This window comes from Dendronephthya gigantea, unplaced genomic scaffold (assembly GCF_004324835.1).
Source record: "Dendronephthya gigantea isolate DGI-Jeju-01 unplaced genomic scaffold, DenGig_1.0 000018F, whole genome shotgun sequence".
Taxonomy (NCBI): Eukaryota; Metazoa; Cnidaria; class Anthozoa; order Malacalcyonacea; family Nephtheidae; genus Dendronephthya; species Dendronephthya gigantea.
Window position 1 is genome coordinate 1691952 of NW_021163028.1, and position 17222 is coordinate 1709173.

The following is a 17222-nucleotide window of genomic DNA, read 5'->3' on the forward strand; positions in this document are numbered from 1 at the left end:
GGACGTCTTTTTTCCTTCACTTTTTTCCATCGACCAAGCGGATATGGAATAATTTTCAATGTCAGTGTTGTTGATTTTCCCTCTTAAGTTTGTTTATAGTTCTTTAGTTAGTTTTGGAGTAGGTGCAAATTCTAAGGTAGAAGGCAAAGCCATATAGAGACTATTCTAAACATCTTTTCTGAAGATTTATCTTTTAAATTCTATTTTGGATGATGTCAAGTCGGTTTGGTACGTGAAAACAAGTAGCGACCGTATAAGGAACTATAACTGCAATCTAATTTTTAATTCATCGATCTCTGATTTCCTGTTAGGTCGTTCGACCACAGAAGGAGGCCATCAGTCCGAATACCAGCGGTATGCTTACTGTTTGCTCACTAAGGCCAGTCCGGAAACCAAATACTGTTGGGTTAATCCTGTTTAATGTATGAAACACATGGAACTATATAATTAGAAATCGATTCTATTGTTCCTGTAATGGCCGTTTTGGTTTTACGCTTAGGCTGTCTCTGGGCTGTCTGTATATCATGATTTTAAATGACCACTCAGGGTGAGGAATTAATTGAATTTTTTCTGTTTAAGTGGAAACAGAACACTTGATCACTAATCTCATTATTCGGATGAATTTATAATACATCAACAAGAGCGAGAAGAATATTCGAAGCTTTGCTAAATTACCTTCGGCATTTACTGTTCTTTCGTGGCGATTTTTAAGCCTTGTCGGTTCAAGATCAAGCAGAGATGAGCGCTATTAAGGAAGATCCAAGCGGCTGGCAGTTAAAGTGTAACTCGTTGTTGGAGAGAAACGCTCAGATGTTTCAGAATTCGCTCTTGAGCGATGTGAGTTTTGTAATAGTCGAGGAAGCCGAAAACGAAGGTGAACAGCCGAGTCGGAGCGAGCCGATTCCAGCACACAAGTACGTACTAGCTATTAGTTCTCCCGTGTTCTTTGCCATGTTTTACGGGGAAATTGCCGAGAAGGATAATTCTATCGAGATACCCGACTCCGATAAGGATAGTTTTATACAGTTTCTCAGCTTTTTGTATACGGACAAATGCGAACTGAACATCGACAGCGTTTCGGTTGTATTTTACCTCGCGAAAAAGTACATGGTGCCGTCGCTAATCAACCACTGTATTAATTATTTGATCAAGAATCTTACCGCGCAGAACGTGTTTAGCATTTGCAGAAGAAACACATTTGGTTAACAAATGCTGGAACATTGTGGAGATTCAGTGTTCAGAAGCATTAACAAGCGACGGCTTCCTTCGGGTTTCCCACGGGATCCTGAAAGATCTACTTAGCCGAGATACCCTAGACGTGCAAGAGATTACCCTTTTCAAAGCTTGCTCGCGTTGGGCAGAGTTCCAATGCAGGCAACTGAACTTGCCTGTCACCCCGGAGGAGAAGAGAAAGGTGTTAGGGGATGCACTGGATTTGATACGTTACCCAGTCATCGGTGAAGATCGCTTTGCGCGTGATGTTGTCCAAACGAACTTGCTGCCCCATGAAACAACCGTCCATGTATTCCTCATGTTCAAGAATTTGATGAAGGAACAACGCTTTTCGAAAAAACAGAGAAAAAAGCGTTGGGAAATTTTTATCTGCAATCGCTACTCTGATGCAAAGGCAAAGTATTACCTCCCCTTGGTTAAAGATCGTGACAACTCTGGTCTGCCAGATCGCATAGCCTTTACAGTAAACAAGCGGATCATGATACATGGCGTTCGATTGTTTGGCGAGCATACCGGCGAGAAATATAAAGTAAAGTTGGATATTAGTGATAATAACAATGAAGTTGTTGGATCAAAGGAGGGTGACTTTTTTTCCAAGGTTCTGAATTACCAAGAGAAAGGGCTTTATGTCTTTGACGTGTTCTTCAATGATCCAGTCGAGGTCAAGATCGGCACCAGGTACACACTAGCAGCACTGCTGGAAGGCCCACGGACATGTTATGCTATCAATGCTTCGTCATCGGTTGACGCAAGCGGTGTGATTTTCACCTTTTTTGATGTGGACAATTCCTACAGTGAGACCAGTGTTCGAACTGGACAGTTCATGAATCTGTTCTTTTCCTTGATTGTGCCTGATCAAGGGGGGAAATCTGAATCACCAAAGGAGAAAAGGCCATCTGTTAGCAAGGCACGATAGGCAATGGTGGACGTCCTAATAGTCTCACATCCTGCAATGGTGGTTAGTACTGTTGATTTTACAGTCTGTTTGACAACAGAAATATCCAATCTTTGCACACAACTATGTTCTACAAAGAATGCACAAGGAATGTGAGAACATTATCGCAATATATATGGTAGGCCACTCAGTTACTAACCCCTTACATCACATGAATAGCAGCCTAGTCCTAATTTCCCTTAAGCTAACATAGCCCAAAAGCGCAGCAATTCTATGCATGTTATTGCTTATGACATCTCAGAAAACTAAGCAGACTTCAGTATTGCCAGCACTTTCCTGGTATGTGTAGATATTCATACTAGAGAAACAGAAAGGTCTTTTTTCTCCATACTGTTACCAATATATCATTCATGCAAACAATGTTTTCTGGCTCTTGTGCTAGGTGACCACTTTTACCAATGTAAGATCATTATTTTACTGAAATCTGCTAGGCTTTCTTACATGTTGCTATAGCACAGAGGTCTTGGGCTGCAAAAAAACAGACTGAACAGTCAAAATAATGTAGTTATGCTATGTAGTCAGGCTATGCAGGTTTGAAAATTCCCAATCAAAATTCATGTTGCTCAGGTACTTTTCTGAACTGTGACTACCCCTAAATGTAGAATTCTAGGATCTAAAATACAACTGTAATATATGAGATAAGCATATGTGGATAGGATAGTCTATTTTAAATTGTAGTTATATACCTGTATATTTATATAGTATGAGCTTGGCAAATATTTTTCAATGCTGATTGTGCTACTTGCTGTGGTACATATTCAGAGCATAAGTTTAAATGTATGCAAATTTGCAAATTGTACTTTCTTTAAGCTAATTAATACCAAGTATTTATGTAAAAGGAATAAAGACAGGGAGCTATTTTTCAAGCAAATTAAAAAAAAGGATTTACATTTTGAACTTTTACATTTGTGGTAAAATATCACCATTTGAATTGATATTTTTCTCTTTCAAATGTTTTCAGAAAAAGGGTTCATCATAGGTTGCAAATTACCACTTATCATTCTTCAAGGCAACATTCTTCAAAGATCTATATTTTCAATAATTTATATTAAGCCAGCATTATATTAGCATTAATACCAGGCATTTGCGAGTTTTCAAGCTCTCAACATCAGTCATCAAGACTTGCTTGTGCATGTATTTTTTTATGTAAAGATATATACACATATTCCCCATTCAAATTCCCTCTATTTACTGTAGTTTAAACTTCTAACATTTTGCACTTCGGCAAATATATTACAAATATATTCACTTTAAATATATATTAGTACATTATTTAGGTAGTAACGTTACTAGTATGTATTAGTGATGTGGCCTATATTTGCGATTAAGTAATTCACTTGGCTGTTTTTTTTTGAAAAGCTTAGCCTTCGCATGCATGAAAGCAATGAATTTGTCTAAATACTTGTCGTAGAAGAGTTCTTAATTAATATCAAGAATTCAAGATATTGTATTGTTTAGAGCAAGTCAAACGTTGCCCGTTTAACAGATACTCATAGGGCCATGCACGTAATGCAGTACGAGTAACTACATCTTATAAAAAAATCCGTTGATCCGACTAAAATTTCAATTTCAATAACTGCCAGTATTTTAAAAATCTCACTCCCCATGCTGAGTGCATGTGCCTGCATGACCTAGAAATTGTGTTTCAGCTTTCAACTACAAGACGAGTTTTTTCTGTTCTCAATTGCGAATTTCAAGATTATGATTTATGGCGGTAAACATTGATATCATGCTCTGACTCGAGTGAAATATGTTCTCACTTAGAAAAGTTGAAAACGTGATTGATCTCCTACTCGATCAGTTTGAGTGAAATGAGTTTTTTAGCTTGAGAATACACTCAGCTGAACCTATAATATATGATACATTTTCTATGGCTAATGACAATGTAGTGCTGTTTGCTGTATACACAGTAGCTATTCCTGATTTTAATTAAGAGGAGATTTTTTATTATGTCGCGTATTTTGGCGGGAAAACGCTCAAAATCTAAAATCTTTTCGGCGTACCACTCAAAATCCATTTATTTTACCGTTATTCTTTAGATCATGTTGTGAACTAAGTTTTGAACTGTATTTGGTGAATGCAAAACACCAAACAAAGGAGTTATTACAAAATATAATGTGGCGGCTGCAACAATGTTACAATGTCAACGCCATTATAACTGAAATGAATGCAAAAGAAGCTTCGACTCAAGTGTCATTTTCTTCTCGGCGTATCCCGAGAAATCTTTTCATTTTCACAATATTTTGAGATTATACAGTAGCCATACTTTGTGGATGCTTTTCAGGTGTGCAAAACATTTTTAATGCTGAAAATTTTAGCGCTGTTTTATAAAGATATAACTGAGGTTTTGAGCATATATTACGCGACATAGAAAAATATCTCCTCTTAACATGTTACATGTCTCTTCTCGTCCCAGGGCGCTTATATATAGCAAATAACTATATGAGCGCCCTGGTTAAAATTACATGTAAAAACGCGCGCGCGGTCATACATGCATGTTACGAGGATAAAATATTCTTCAAGATTTCTTCGTAAAATGGTCCAAATACCGCGTAATTGTGTGAGACAAGGTGTCCAAATTTCTTCCATATATCAAGTAGTTCATGTTCGATGTCCGCAAGTGTTGCAGGCACAGTTGCTGGGGTCGTGTTCGAGGCATTGGGTTGGAGCAATCCGTTCTTCACGAAATCGTACATCCGTTTTTCTTTATATAGGAAAGAAATAAGAACATTTAAAGTTAAACGAAGTAACCAACTTTAGCGTACATCAATGTGCAGCCATGATAAAATGTGACCAAATGAAAACTAAAATAAAAACATGAGGCGATAAAAGAACTATAGCAGCCCAATGGCGACTCGCGTGTTCAGGCAATGTAGGCATTATATAGCATACTGTATAATGCCTACATTGCCTGAACACGCGAGTCGCCATTGGGCTGCCTATGTAGCAACGAGCATATACACGTTCCTTAGTTTAAAAACACAAGAACAATGAGACTGGTGTATATTCGAACTGATAACTATCTTTATTTCACAATTCGATGTTTTCAAAAATAAGAACTTTTCCAATCATTTTTTGTAAGTGATTTTAACTGGTATGAGTTTTACACTTTGGCTATACTCACTGAATAGCTGACAAATGTTGTTCCCGTCTTCCGCCAAATTCATAATTTGTTGTCTTAACACGATCGTTTTCTCTTCATCCAAACTTGCCAGCTCCCTCTTTGATAAGAATGAGTCCGTTTCTTTGATGACCTGCTCGCATATATTTGGAAAAGCATTCGCCAGGTCACTATATAAATGAAAAAAACCCAACACATTTAAAGGCTTTGTAAGGAGCAATTCGGATCACGATGAAAGGGGGTCAGAATTGCAGAGTTTCGTTTGCAGTTTGCTAGCATTTTTATCACTTAAATTACCTAAAAATGTATTAACTATATATGGTTTAAAATTCATAGGAATTTCTCTGCCATTCGTGTGAAAACAATGATTTAACGATTAATTTTATAATTGAAGGCCGTGTGGGTTAACCACCGTTTTCCTACATCAGTATGATTGAATTGCTGAAAAACGTTTCAAAAGAGTATTCCAATTCAATACATTTTATTCAAGATTTCATGGTTTTGAAGACTCGTGCAATATGGTATCACCTGAACTTGAGAGGCGAAACATCCTATACCTTTCTCGTAGGTCCTTTAGTAGAACTGCTACAGATTCCTTTAACGTGGTCTTATATTCAGCGTCCGATGCTAAATGTTTTCCCACGATGTTCAACGTAACGGCAATGACCGATACAACTTTGACCAGGCACTGCGCAGAAAGCCTCGTCTCAGCTACGCGATAACTGTCCATGAATAGAGTCTGTGTAGAAGAAAGTAATATGTGAGAAAACGTCGTTATTTTATCGCTTTATTAGACCTGGATTAGTATATAGCACAGGAGAAAAAAACTATACTTCATATATTCGCAGAAAAGCTGTATATATACAAGGTAGTATATGAGAGAGTTTTATAAACTTTTATTCATACTTGTTCGCCAAGTGGTAGTATATATATTTACTGGTCCTATACTTTTCATTAAAACGATACTACTGTTCTAAACTACCATTCTCTATCACTCTCACTTTTATATAACATTTTACCTCTGGGAATGGAAAGTTTCCTTCACCTAACAAAATTCCACTATAGCAATGCCTGCATACGTCCACTAATCCCACATTCGTCGTCCCTTCGCGACCATCGTTACCGCAAGAGGCTCCTGAACGATCACCGTCTATCCCTACAGGATCATCAGAAGCATTAAGCTCTCTTCTGGCCACATCGTGACCCTTTTTTATCCACTGTTCGGTGGAGAGTAGACCGTTTGGGTTTGCTTTCAGATACTCTTTGAACTTTTGCCTTTCGTATTCAACTGATTGTTGCACGATTTGTGGTCGAAGAACAGACAGTCTGTAGTTGGCCATGTCCAATTTCATTAGGTCCAAAACGCGGAATATCTCCCTGAGAACGATAGAAATAAACGTGAAAGACACGTATTTGACTTTGGAATAACAAGAGAATCGCTCTAAAGTTGTTTGATTGCCCGTAGTGGCAGTAGCAGTGCGATGATGATGGTCATCCAAACAGCCCTGGCGACTGGCCCCTATAATGATGATTTTGATCTCAAGGATCCCAGAAAAGGAGGAAACAGTTTAATGTGAAATTCTGAGATCCATTCGGATTCGGAGAGAAAACCCTAGAAGCATAGGCAGGGGAGGGGGGGGGATATAGGAATCAACGAAATAGTGAAGAATGCTAAGGTTTATAAAGCGAGTACTACCTCATTGTACCAAATCCATATTAATTTGATAGATTTGGATATTCATTCAGGTCTCGGACGTAAAAGCTCTTTAACACTGCCTTTTAATACCTACAAAATTTTACCTGCTGTTCCGATTGTAATCCGGTATAGTGTAAACTGGACCTCAGTGGTAAGAGGAAGCGCGCTAACGCCATCCGGCGTTCCTTTCAAGAGCTAACATGCTACCGTATATTCGCCAGTACCCTTACCTGAACAGTGCCACCAGGCCGTCTTCGACGGTGCTCAGTTTCCTAATGTCTTCATCTCTCGCTGGCACGCATATTCTGGACATCGTTTGAATGATGAAGTTCGCATAGCCAGGGATGTCCACATTGCCATGCACACTTTGTTGTTTGATCAAGTCGATGTCGAGTACGGAGTTGATCCGTTCCCTTAGACTGTGGTTGTGTTCAAAGGTAAGGGAGAGTAGCGTCTACATTTGTAAAAGTTAGATTGTAAATTTGGTGTCAGCAGCCACCCGTACGCGTGTGTTTTTCATCCGAGCTTTAGATGAAAGTCTTGTTGGATTTAAAGCCTTGTTGGAAAACTATCAAATTTTCTTTGGCATGTGTTGAATCCAGGGCCCGTGTGAATTTGGGAATTTGTATTTGTAAGAAAAATTTGTTGCGGCAAATGCAGTAAGTTTGACCTGATTTCATGTACATATAGCTACATTTTTATAATTTTAATTCATTTTAATTATACAGGAGAGCCGGTCAAAAACATTACAGAATGAAGAAATGAAGAAATTTTGACAAGAGCAAACGAGAAGACGGAAAAACTATAAGGTATATAAAACTATTTGGTATACTGGTATAGAACTGAAGCCTTTCAAGAAAGAATAGGAGGTGAATGACCAAGGCTATGTTCACACGGGACCGGATGAATTTGGGATTTTGCTCGAATACGGCCCCGTTCAGGTGATCACATGGTAAAAATGGATGCAAATTTGACCGGTTCGCATGAATTAAGAAACCGGACGAATTAGAGCTCGGTCCAAAATTCGCCCAGCCCGGTGTGAACGCCAGCCTAATAAGCAAGGGAAACATGAAAAAAGCAAGAAAAGTTTAAGTTCGTCGGCCATGAACTGGCAGACGAAATTTTTGCTTCATTATCGAGGGAAGGTTTATTCGGCACTTCTGCCAAAACGATCTCCTATAATGCCAAATGCCTCCTGTTCCATTCAACAGTTTGTCGGATACGACAACGTCAATAAACGCGATAATAAAGATTGCAAAAAGCATGAAGAACGTCACAGGCAATACTAGGATGGTATCACATTTTGCTGGGTGATGGTTTGTTCTAATATAACTTTCCAGTACACTACAGTGTTACCATACAATAAAGCGTAACTAGTTTTTATACCTCCTTCACTTCTGCCAGGAGTTTAATCGCATGTTCATAATTTGGAGGATCTTGGCTGATGCTTTCTTGTAGGATGTCCCAAAATGCTTGATGAACGATTTTTTTCACTTGCCCTTCGAAACTGCCAAAGTATAGTTTATAATTTGACATAGATTATTGTTTTAATGTACAACCATTAATAGCATGTTCCTTGGTAAAAATCTATTGTGTACCGGTATATACCTATTTGAAAAACCTTTCAGCATGCACACACATAACAAATGTATACTATGCAAATGATGCAATATACCTGCAGCACTGCATATACTATAGCATACCATATTGTACAATGGTACTAAAAGTTTAGGCACTGTAATCCCCACCATACCATATAAATTATACCATACTAATTACTAAGGCATACCATGTACTGTACAGCAATTATAATGAATCATATCCTAGCATACCCTACTATACAATATCACTCAAAATGTACCACATTACCATATAGAGTACTAATATAGTACCCTATGTACAGTACAACGTAGTACTTAGTATATACTAAGTCAGATCTATATGTCTATAAGAGACCTTCAAAGATTACTTCAATCTGAATAATCTGATGCATTAAACCTAATAGTTGTGTTAGGTTTGATAAAAAACCAATATTTAATATCTAAGTTCATAGCAATGCATTATGTTACACAAAGTTATTAGGAATGGTAATGAAGCAATATTGGCTAACATTTTTTTAGTCATATGCTGATCGAGCCAAAGAATTAACTTAATGAGGCCCACAACTTATAAATGACACATTTTTGAGGAATTTTTTCGTAGGTGCCCACAATTCTGACAGGGAGGAGGTAGTACTAGTCCCCCTGGTTTAATTCCAATCTGGCTATTTAACCTCTGATTGACTACCATATTATATAATTATTATATACTGTTACAGTGTAACTTTAGTGTAAGTAATTGAGGTATGCCTGGTATGGTCATGCAAACATTCTAACGCTTATGAATAATACACCTTTTTACATCAAAACAACAATATAACACTAGGTCAATATAGCTATTATCAGCTATTACATATATTTAATCCAAGACAAATCAGATGAAAACTGCAAAGGTAACTTGAAAAACATTTCAATGTACTCACGAATCTGAAGCCGCCTCGTTCAATTTAAAATCGGAGTTCAAAGCCATTTCGTGAGCTATGGCCATATTCTGAACAATAGATTCAAAACTGGACGATCCTTCGCTCCTCGCTCCTTGCAAATTTGAATCGTTTTTCTCTCCGTCCTTTTCCATCGAAAAATTCTGTAAAAATCTTCGAAATTCAGAAAATTGTCAAAGCTTGTATTCCTTTTAATCGCAGGACTGTTATTGTTTTCAATTTTTTCACGCGCGACTGATTTTCGTGCCGTTTTGACAATGTAAACACAAGGAACACAAGGAATATTGATCGTGTATCGTGTGTATCCATTGGATATAGATATTGGAGCAGTTTCAAATACGGGGGTGGGCATGCACTAATAGTTTTAGCCTCTAAGTTTATTCTTAACTATTCCATTAATTTCAACATGAATTTTTTCATAGAATGACTACAAAGAGTATGCTTAGAGCTCCGATTTTGTAACATAATTTGTAAAAAACGTAATAATTACTTTTTGCTACATTTTCCTTAGCTACATTTTCCTGGTTAAAAACTCTATTCCCCCCGGAAAAATAGTCACCGAGCAGGCAAATCATGATGGTCAGTTGCTTCTCTCTCTTTCCCTTTGTTTTGCTAGCAAGAACCGACTTGCAAAAATGGTGAGAAAAATCTCTATTTATTACATGCATCCCGGTATATTATTTGAATTATAAGCCATATGTTGTTAAATCGACATCTATTCCTTACAAATATATAATTTTTTGTTAAGCAGAGCAAATTTTTTGGCATTATTTATTGTTTTGCCTTGCCTATATTTCGAGTCAGTTTTGAATGTAGCAAAGGACACGTCAATTTGCTATTATATCCAATAGATATATAAGTGGTTTAAAAGCATATTGTAGACAATCAGTAATCCTGTTTTTAAATAACCTATTTGAGATTTGAACGATTACATTTGTTGCGCTGCAGACAGTACAATATGTTTTTACAAATATGAAATAACATTTGAATAATTTGCTACAGACATGGGTTGCAAAATTGATTTAATTTCATATTAAGTTATGTAGATAATTTTATTTTACATATGCAATATTGGAGTTATAAAGGCATTTTACTTTGTGCATTCATGAGTATAAAGTTGATCCTTCACGATGTAATATGATCCAGTATGTACAGCAGCAATTTTCAATTTTGCAGACCATTTGTAGGAATTGACCCTTAAATGCATTGCTTCCTAGTCCCACTTGCAAATTACCTTCAATTTCTTTATGTTCACTACTGCATTTTCTTCATTTAATAACATGGTACATTTGCTGTTCATTTGATTTTACTATTTTTTTTTAATTTACTAGGAGATCCAAATGAGCAGATATGTCAGCCCAGTCAACCCAGCTGTCTTTCCACATCTCACATTGGTACTGATGTCCATAGGATTGTTTTTCACTGCTTGGTTCTTTGTGTATCCTTTCACAAGTTTTATTTTCTCCATTACTCATTTATAACTATCAACACTTGCTTTTGGAAAATGTCTCTGAATGTTTGTAGGTTTAGAATGTTTGTTTCATATTTCCAAGGTTTCTTTTGAAGTTCATGTCCATGATTTATGATAAGCAAGTAAAAGCTTATTAGAGGTCATTAAAAAAGTCATTGGAACAAAGTTTTAAATTAATTTTGGAACATCATAACAACAATCCTGAAGTTAAAGGCACGCTTTACTAGCAAAGTGATTGGAAACTATATAGCAAAAACTGGCACAATTTAATTCAATCTACTGGTCAAAATCAGATTGAATTACCATCTAACAGATCAATTAAAATATCTGTTAATGTTTGTAAATGTGTTTATGTATTCTCTTTGACAAAATTGCCAGATATGAGGTTACGTCCAGTAAATTCACACGAGATATTTATAAGGAGTTGCTGGTAGCTTTAGTGGCATCACTGTTCTTAGGATTTGGCATTCTGTTCCTTCTCTTGTGGGTTGGAATTTATGTGTAACCAATCTTATAGAAACAATTTTAAAAACAATGTGGCGTTGCTATGCAGATAGGAAGATGGACAATTGTCAACCTCTAATGTGTGGTAAACTCTGTAAAAAGGATTGAAATGTGTAGAAATAAAGTGCTAAATTTAAGTGGGATACGTAATTTTAAAAAGCACAAGTGAATTTAAAATTAATATCCAACATGAAAATCAACATCATTGAACATACAGCAATTTCAATGACAAAAGGCCTGGAAAATATCTTGACCAAATTTATTGCATATTAAAACTGTGAATGGCTGCTTTGTGGGACCAAGGCGGTTGCATATGAGAACGAGATTTTGAGAAAAAGAAGTGCATTTCTAAACATTCAATTCCTGCAAATATGGATCAAAATCGTTGCAATTTTTGTTGCAAGTTTTGCTTTTAGCTTGGGTCAGCTGTGCAGCTCGTGCTCCATATCCAATATGGCGGCTCGATCGGCACGAAGCTTTCTTCAAGCTGGGACGAAATCCTTTGGTGTTTTGAGAAAGATCTCGGGAAAAAATAATATACAAAGTAGGTGATGAATTGGTACAATCCTATATATATTTGATTTTGTGTGCGTGCGTTAACATGTTATGTGGAATGTCGAATATTTTGACATAATACAGACTATACAGTCTGCAAGAGGCAAATTTTAGTGCATGTTGGTTCGTTATATCTATGGTAGTTGTGCGACCTCACAAACGAAGATGATACAGGTCAATGGTGATACAGTGCAAAATTAATACATATATTATATTGCTATATTGAAGAAGATGGAACGGTTGGTTTTATGTAGCACGTGTGGTTTTTCCAAAATAGCTTGGAGTAATTTTTTGACTAAAATTGTCAAGGGGGGGTGGTCAACCTCCCTGACCCAGAGCTAAGGCTCTTTGCTTGATCTGCCAATTAATATGGGTTTTTAATTTTGGTATAGTCTATTCATATAGTCCCACACTATATTCTAATTCTATTAGCTACTAATGCATGTTCTTGACTTTCTGCAGGTTGTTTAAAATCATTGCACAGAACAAGTAGTTCAAGTCTTCAGGGAAATCCTGCCTTGTCTGCCATACTACAAAATCTAACAAAACGAAGGTGAGACATCTATGTGGTGCTAGTGTGGAAAGTAGGTGTTCAATGTTGCACAACCAAGCTATCAGATGTGCAATTTTGATATCCTCTATTTACTTACTAGTATTGTTTTTAAATCTTGGAAACACAATTTCCACACTTTCCATTCTGGGAGTGGTATATATATTGGGATTGGTGCTCTAGTGTTAGTGCACCATTCCATCCATTGTGAAAAAAGAAATATTATATCTAACCTGGGATGTATATAGCTTATAGTATTGTAAATATTATGATTTATTATAGCGTCATAATACAGCACTGCCAGCTTTAGAAGGATAATTGAGTAAACAATCAATTATGAAACCTGTATCAATGAACTCACATCAATCATCATTTGTTTTTGAATGTTTTTTCTGCTTAGTTCACCATCATTTGTAAGCCACATAAGGCGATTACAAGATATTGCTATCAATATTGACACTGCCACATGTGACATGTCAAGCAATCAAGACAACTCTCAGGATATATCATTGTTAGAGCAATGCTCAGAAGACGATGATGAACAATTTCGAAAAAAAGGTAATCTTTGATCACTGTAAGGGTCATACAATTACATCAAGTACAACTTTCTCTGTGATGTGCTCTGTCTTAATGTATATATGATTAAAATTTTAATTAACCTTGAAGTTTTAGTTACAGTAATTTTTCGAATGCAAACAGTAGGTATATTTTGTATTATAGGTAAAGATATTCATAGCCAAATAAAGGATGAAGTAAAGTTTGCACAGCTCAATGGAAATATTTTTGCTATTGTATATATTGGTTAGTTTACAGAAATAATTTTATTCAGAATGGCTCGAGCATTATTAATATAATATGATATGAGGGATAGTCTTTACTGCCTTGCTGGACAATTTGTAAAATTTAGAGTTGACAAAGAGGATTTCAGGTGTATTTTAAATGCATGATATTGGGTGCATAAATAATAAATAAATATTTTGGTACAGCTAATATGCCAATGTGCATAACCTTAGGAATTATGTTTTTTTAATCTATAGGTGGAAGTCAGTTTAAAGTTGCAATGAATGACATAATAATAGTGAACAAATTAAATGCTGAAGTTGGATCTAAGATAAAACTAGAAAAGGTCAGAATTTTGATTTCTTTTTTTACAGTAAACTGTGTTTTAGGGTTCATTGTAGAGTAAATATTGTTGAATTTTTTTACATTTTTCAGGTTCTTTTAGTTGGAGGTGAACACTTCACTATTGTTGGTCGTCCTCTAGTTGAGTAAGTGCTATTATCAACTAAGGAGGTTCATTAAACAACAGTCGCCATCATAACAGTCCCTCTTAATCCTTCGCAGATGTAACACAGTGGATGTACAAGCAACAATTATGGAGCATACAAAAACAGAGAAAATAATTGTTTTTAAAAAGAAGAGAAGAAAAGGCTATAAGCGAACTCAAGGTGGAATGTAGCTTTATTTACTTTGTCATTGTACTTTTTTATGTAATTATTGTCAGTATTGTAGCTGGCATTTTCTTCATATGAAGTTAAATCTCCTGGTTTTTTGTAGCATCTATACAAATTATTCGATCATCAAACAATTACATGTATGTAAATTCTGTATTCCTTTCAGGTCATCGTCAAGCCCTGAGTGTTTTGAGGATCAACAAGATTGGGGTTAATTCAACTTCATTATAAAGTGCTTGCTAGTACAGATAAATGCTCAAAAGGTTTACTTTTTAAATTTTTACATTGTCCTGACTATTTCTTGATAATGGGAATTTAAATACTTAATAATTATAAGAAATTAAGTTTTAATTCTTTTTCCCTCTCAAATGTTGCCAGTTTGTATAATGGTGACCTTGAGAAAATTGAATAGAGAACACTAACATATTGGTGGCATGTCAAAACTTATCATGGCATTCTGACTAGTTCTATGCCAGGCTTAAATAAAGATGTGGTACATTATTTCTTGCAACTGTATGCATTATCAGGCAAAATGCTGTTCACATTTTACATTTCTGGTTCATAAAACCTCATCATCTGTAAGCTACTCTACAAGATTAGATTTATTCACTGTTGAAATTATACCATTACACCCAACTCTTGCAATGACACTAGTTTCCAAGGCAACGGTTTTGTTAGGTTTTGTTTCCATTCCCTCTTCAATCATGGCCGTGGTATGTCGTATGATCTGTGTGTCCCATCCACATGTTCTCAAACAACCATCTATGGGGCTCCATGACAAATCACGAACAAAGTCTTTGTGGTCATTATTTTGATAGCTAAAATACCAAGGTGAAAATTAGATTTCATATACAAGTGGCCTATTTTTTTAAACCTTTTTATTTTCTAATAACCTACCATGTCTGATTAGCATTTAGGTCTAAAATATTTACGACACAGTCGTTAGATACAGATGCCAACCATGATGTTCTAAATAAACAACACATGATATGATAAAGTTTTTAATGCAGGTTTATGCAATTTTTTCAAATAAATTTTTAGTACTATTGTGCTTACTTTTTTGGGCAGAATGCTACAGCATTCACATCACGACAATGAGGTTTACGCTGAACCAAGGCCTGATCTATGTTCCTTATGTCATAACATGAAACACTGCCATCTTTATAACCTAGAAAAATATTGTAAAAAAATTTGAGTGTACATCATTAGCAAGTTATAGTGTGCAGAAAGCAGTAAACAACTTGTGGGACCATCCTATTACCTATAGCTAGGTAATTCCCAGTTTGATCCCATGTCAAACATAGTGGAGCTGCAGAGTGATGCTTTGAATCTGAACAAAAGGACAAGGAATATATATTAACTTTCCTACAACATTATATTAGTGCATGCTAACAGTAGCAACAATGCCACATACTCAACAATAGCTTTGCTGGTTTGTCATTTCTAAGATCCCAATGAACAATGTTGCCATCCTAAACAACAACAAAAAATAATATTTCTTTTCTAAAAGTATGATGCCATAAATTATAATGGCTCCATTTATCTTGTTTATTATTTATAGGAGTTTTCAGCCTTGAGAAGATGAAATTTTTTACCCTAATTTGTTTATTCTCATGTGTAAATACCTCTGATGCTGATGCAAATATTTCTTTTTCTTCTTGTCTAAAACAAACTCCATACACAGCATCAGAATGACCTGGGAAAACAATTTTATCCTTGTTATTTGTTTGAATTTTTGAGTACAAAGTCTTAACACTACAATGGATAAATACCTTGAAATGTATCTGTACATGCCTCTCTTTCTAGATCCCATACTCTGATGCTGAAAAATTTTGTGTAAAAAAATTCATACTGTATTATATACAAAAAATAAGTTGGAAAAGCAATCAATCATAATTAGCCATCACAAAGGGCAATTATATTCCCTACTAATACCATCCACAAATGGCCAAATATCACCAGTCAATATTTTACCAACCTCATATCCAAACTACCACTGACTATCTTAACTTTGTCACAATTTACGGAGATACTGTGCACAATGTCATCATGTCCTGTTAAATTTGCTAAAATTTCAACTTCGTTAAAACTTTCACCAGTAGACCACAGTTCTATAATGCCATTGTCAGAGGCAAATGCTAATCGTTTCTCATCAAGCCAGGAAAGGTCTGTGCAACCAGCATCAGTTGATGCACAGCAGCTACAGTGTTTGTTATCAGGTGCATATATACTGTCTGGGGCTTGGTCTGGTGTTTTAAACAACCATAAAGAACCATTCCAGTAACGACCAGTTAACTTTGATGAACCAATTGCAAGTTTACCATCTGTTTCAAACATGAAATGTATTTGGATTACTTATGATTACTGTCCTTACGTTTTAACAAAGCCTGAAGCATATTGTTTATATTTAACTATCTACCCTCATGTAAAAGAATATCCCTTTGGCCTCTCCCACATACAACTTTGGCCCAATTTCTATGAAACAGATAATCAATCTTGACAAAGTGATTACTTCACTTGTGATTTGTTTAATTTCCTGCATCTACACACCAAATACACAGATTCAAAAGACAAACTTATGATCTGTCTCTAATATAAATCCAGTTTCTAATATAAATCCTATGGTACTCCTTTGCAGAGAGGCACAATCGGACAAAGAACAACGCCCCCTCTAACTCTACTCTACAAGTGCTTACTGCTTAGCTTCCGATACTCTTAATCTGTAACCTTTGAGAAATACGTTTTCGCCTGTTTTTACCAAACAGTATTACGAACTATAGGCTAGTGTGAGCATTAAGCACTACCGGCACTGGGTATTTCATAGTTTAGAAGTAATAGAAAAGCTGGTGTAACGTGAAAAGGATTGAAGTCGTATTATTTTACCTGGTGAATGGTCAATCGCGTCGATAGATGGGTAGACTTCCGAGGGAAAAACATCCATAATCGGTCTTTAAATAAATTTTGAATGTAGCGCAGGAAAATACAGAAAAATCAATAAAATTTTACCAAAAAACAAACTGGGTTACTACATGTGTTGCAGTGTTGCTGGCGCCCGCGAACATAATTATACATTCTAATTTATTCTTATTTATTCTAATTTATTTTTATTTATTCTAAAATGATCCATGAAAAGTTGGATTATCA

General features: G+C 35.8%; 4 protein-coding genes and 1 pseudogene across 4 annotated transcripts; 3 read left to right on the plus strand and 2 right to left on the minus strand.

Moving 5' to 3' along the window:
- The first annotated feature begins 635 nt into the window (after positions 1-635).
- Positions 636-3129, plus strand: LOC114520870 (annotated as a pseudogene).
- An 87-nt stretch (positions 3130-3216) lies between these two features.
- Positions 3217-9853, minus strand: LOC114520872 (T-complex protein 11-like protein 1). The gene is made up of 7 exons (XM_028541215.1): positions 9527-9853; positions 8392-8512; positions 7236-7459; positions 6329-6686; positions 5867-6048; positions 5313-5479; positions 3217-4892 (listed from the first exon to the last, which is right to left on the minus strand). Exons 1-7 carry the CDS (start codon positions 9676-9678, stop codon positions 4687-4689), a joined length of 1410 nt encoding a protein of 469 aa, XP_028397016.1. The 5' UTR covers positions 9679-9853; the 3' UTR covers positions 3217-4686.
- A 262-nt stretch (positions 9854-10115) lies between these two features.
- LOC114520873 (transmembrane protein 258) lies at positions 10116-11656 on the plus strand. Its single transcript, XM_028541216.1, has 3 exons — positions 10116-10182; positions 10876-10982; positions 11394-11656. Exons 1-3 carry the CDS (start codon positions 10180-10182, stop codon positions 11518-11520), a joined length of 237 nt encoding a protein of 78 aa, XP_028397017.1. The 5' UTR covers positions 10116-10179; the 3' UTR covers positions 11521-11656.
- Positions 11657-11971: 315 nt separating this feature from the next.
- On the plus strand, positions 11972-14334 carry LOC114520886 (50S ribosomal protein L21, mitochondrial-like). Its single transcript, XM_028541227.1, has 8 exons — positions 11972-12063; positions 12537-12627; positions 13025-13182; positions 13345-13425; positions 13662-13750; positions 13840-13892; positions 13969-14072; positions 14245-14334. Exons 1-8 carry the CDS (start codon positions 11973-11975, stop codon positions 14307-14309), a joined length of 732 nt encoding a protein of 243 aa, XP_028397028.1. The 5' UTR covers position 11972; the 3' UTR covers positions 14310-14334.
- A 301-nt stretch (positions 14335-14635) lies between these two features.
- Positions 14636-17121, minus strand: LOC114520885 (methylosome protein 50-like). The gene is made up of 9 exons (XM_028541226.1): positions 16962-17121; positions 16057-16402; positions 15851-15900; positions 15704-15774; positions 15493-15550; positions 15340-15408; positions 15135-15246; positions 14976-15047; positions 14636-14896 (listed from the first exon to the last, which is right to left on the minus strand). Exons 1-9 carry the CDS (start codon positions 17017-17019, stop codon positions 14662-14664), a joined length of 1071 nt encoding a protein of 356 aa, XP_028397027.1. The 5' UTR covers positions 17020-17121; the 3' UTR covers positions 14636-14661.
- Between the last annotated feature and the right edge of the window lie 101 nt (positions 17122-17222).

Excerpts from the sequence above, each read along its gene's own strand:
- LOC114520872 (XM_028541215.1), bottom strand. The coding sequence starts at position 9,678 with ATGGAAAAGGACGGAGAGAAAAACGATTCAAATTTGCAAGGAGCGAGG. Across the intron at positions 7,460-8,391 it reads TCCTGGCAGAAGTGAAGGAG|ACGCTACTCTCCCTTACCTT; the intron begins GTATAAAAACTA and ends TTACAAATGTAG. Across the intron at positions 6,049-6,328 it reads GAAACTTTCCATTCCCAGAG|ACTCTATTCATGGACAGTTA; the intron begins GTAAAATGTTAT and ends TCTTCTACACAG.
- LOC114520873 (XM_028541216.1), top strand. Across the intron at positions 10,983-11,393 it reads TTCACTGCTTGGTTCTTTGT|ATATGAGGTTACGTCCAGTA; the intron begins GTATCCTTTCAC and ends CAAAATTGCCAG.
- LOC114520886 (XM_028541227.1), top strand. The coding sequence starts at position 11,973 with ATGGCGGCTCGATCGGCACGAAGCTTTCTTCAAGCTGGGACGAAATCC. Across the intron at positions 12,628-13,024 it reads CAAAATCTAACAAAACGAAG|TTCACCATCATTTGTAAGCC; the intron begins GTGAGACATCTA and ends TTTTCTGCTTAG. Across the intron at positions 14,073-14,244 it reads AGGCTATAAGCGAACTCAAG|GTCATCGTCAAGCCCTGAGT; the intron begins GTGGAATGTAGC and ends TATTCCTTTCAG.
- LOC114520885 (XM_028541226.1), bottom strand. The coding sequence starts at position 17,019 with ATGGATGTTTTTCCCTCGGAAGTCTACCCATCTATCGACGCGATTGAC. Across the intron at positions 15,409-15,492 it reads ACCAGCAAAGCTATTGTTGA|ATTCAAAGCATCACTCTGCA; the intron begins GTATGTGGCATT and ends CCTTTTGTTCAG. Across the intron at positions 15,247-15,339 it reads TGGGAATTACCTAGCTATAG|GTTATAAAGATGGCAGTGTT; the intron begins GTAATAGGATGG and ends ATATTTTTCTAG.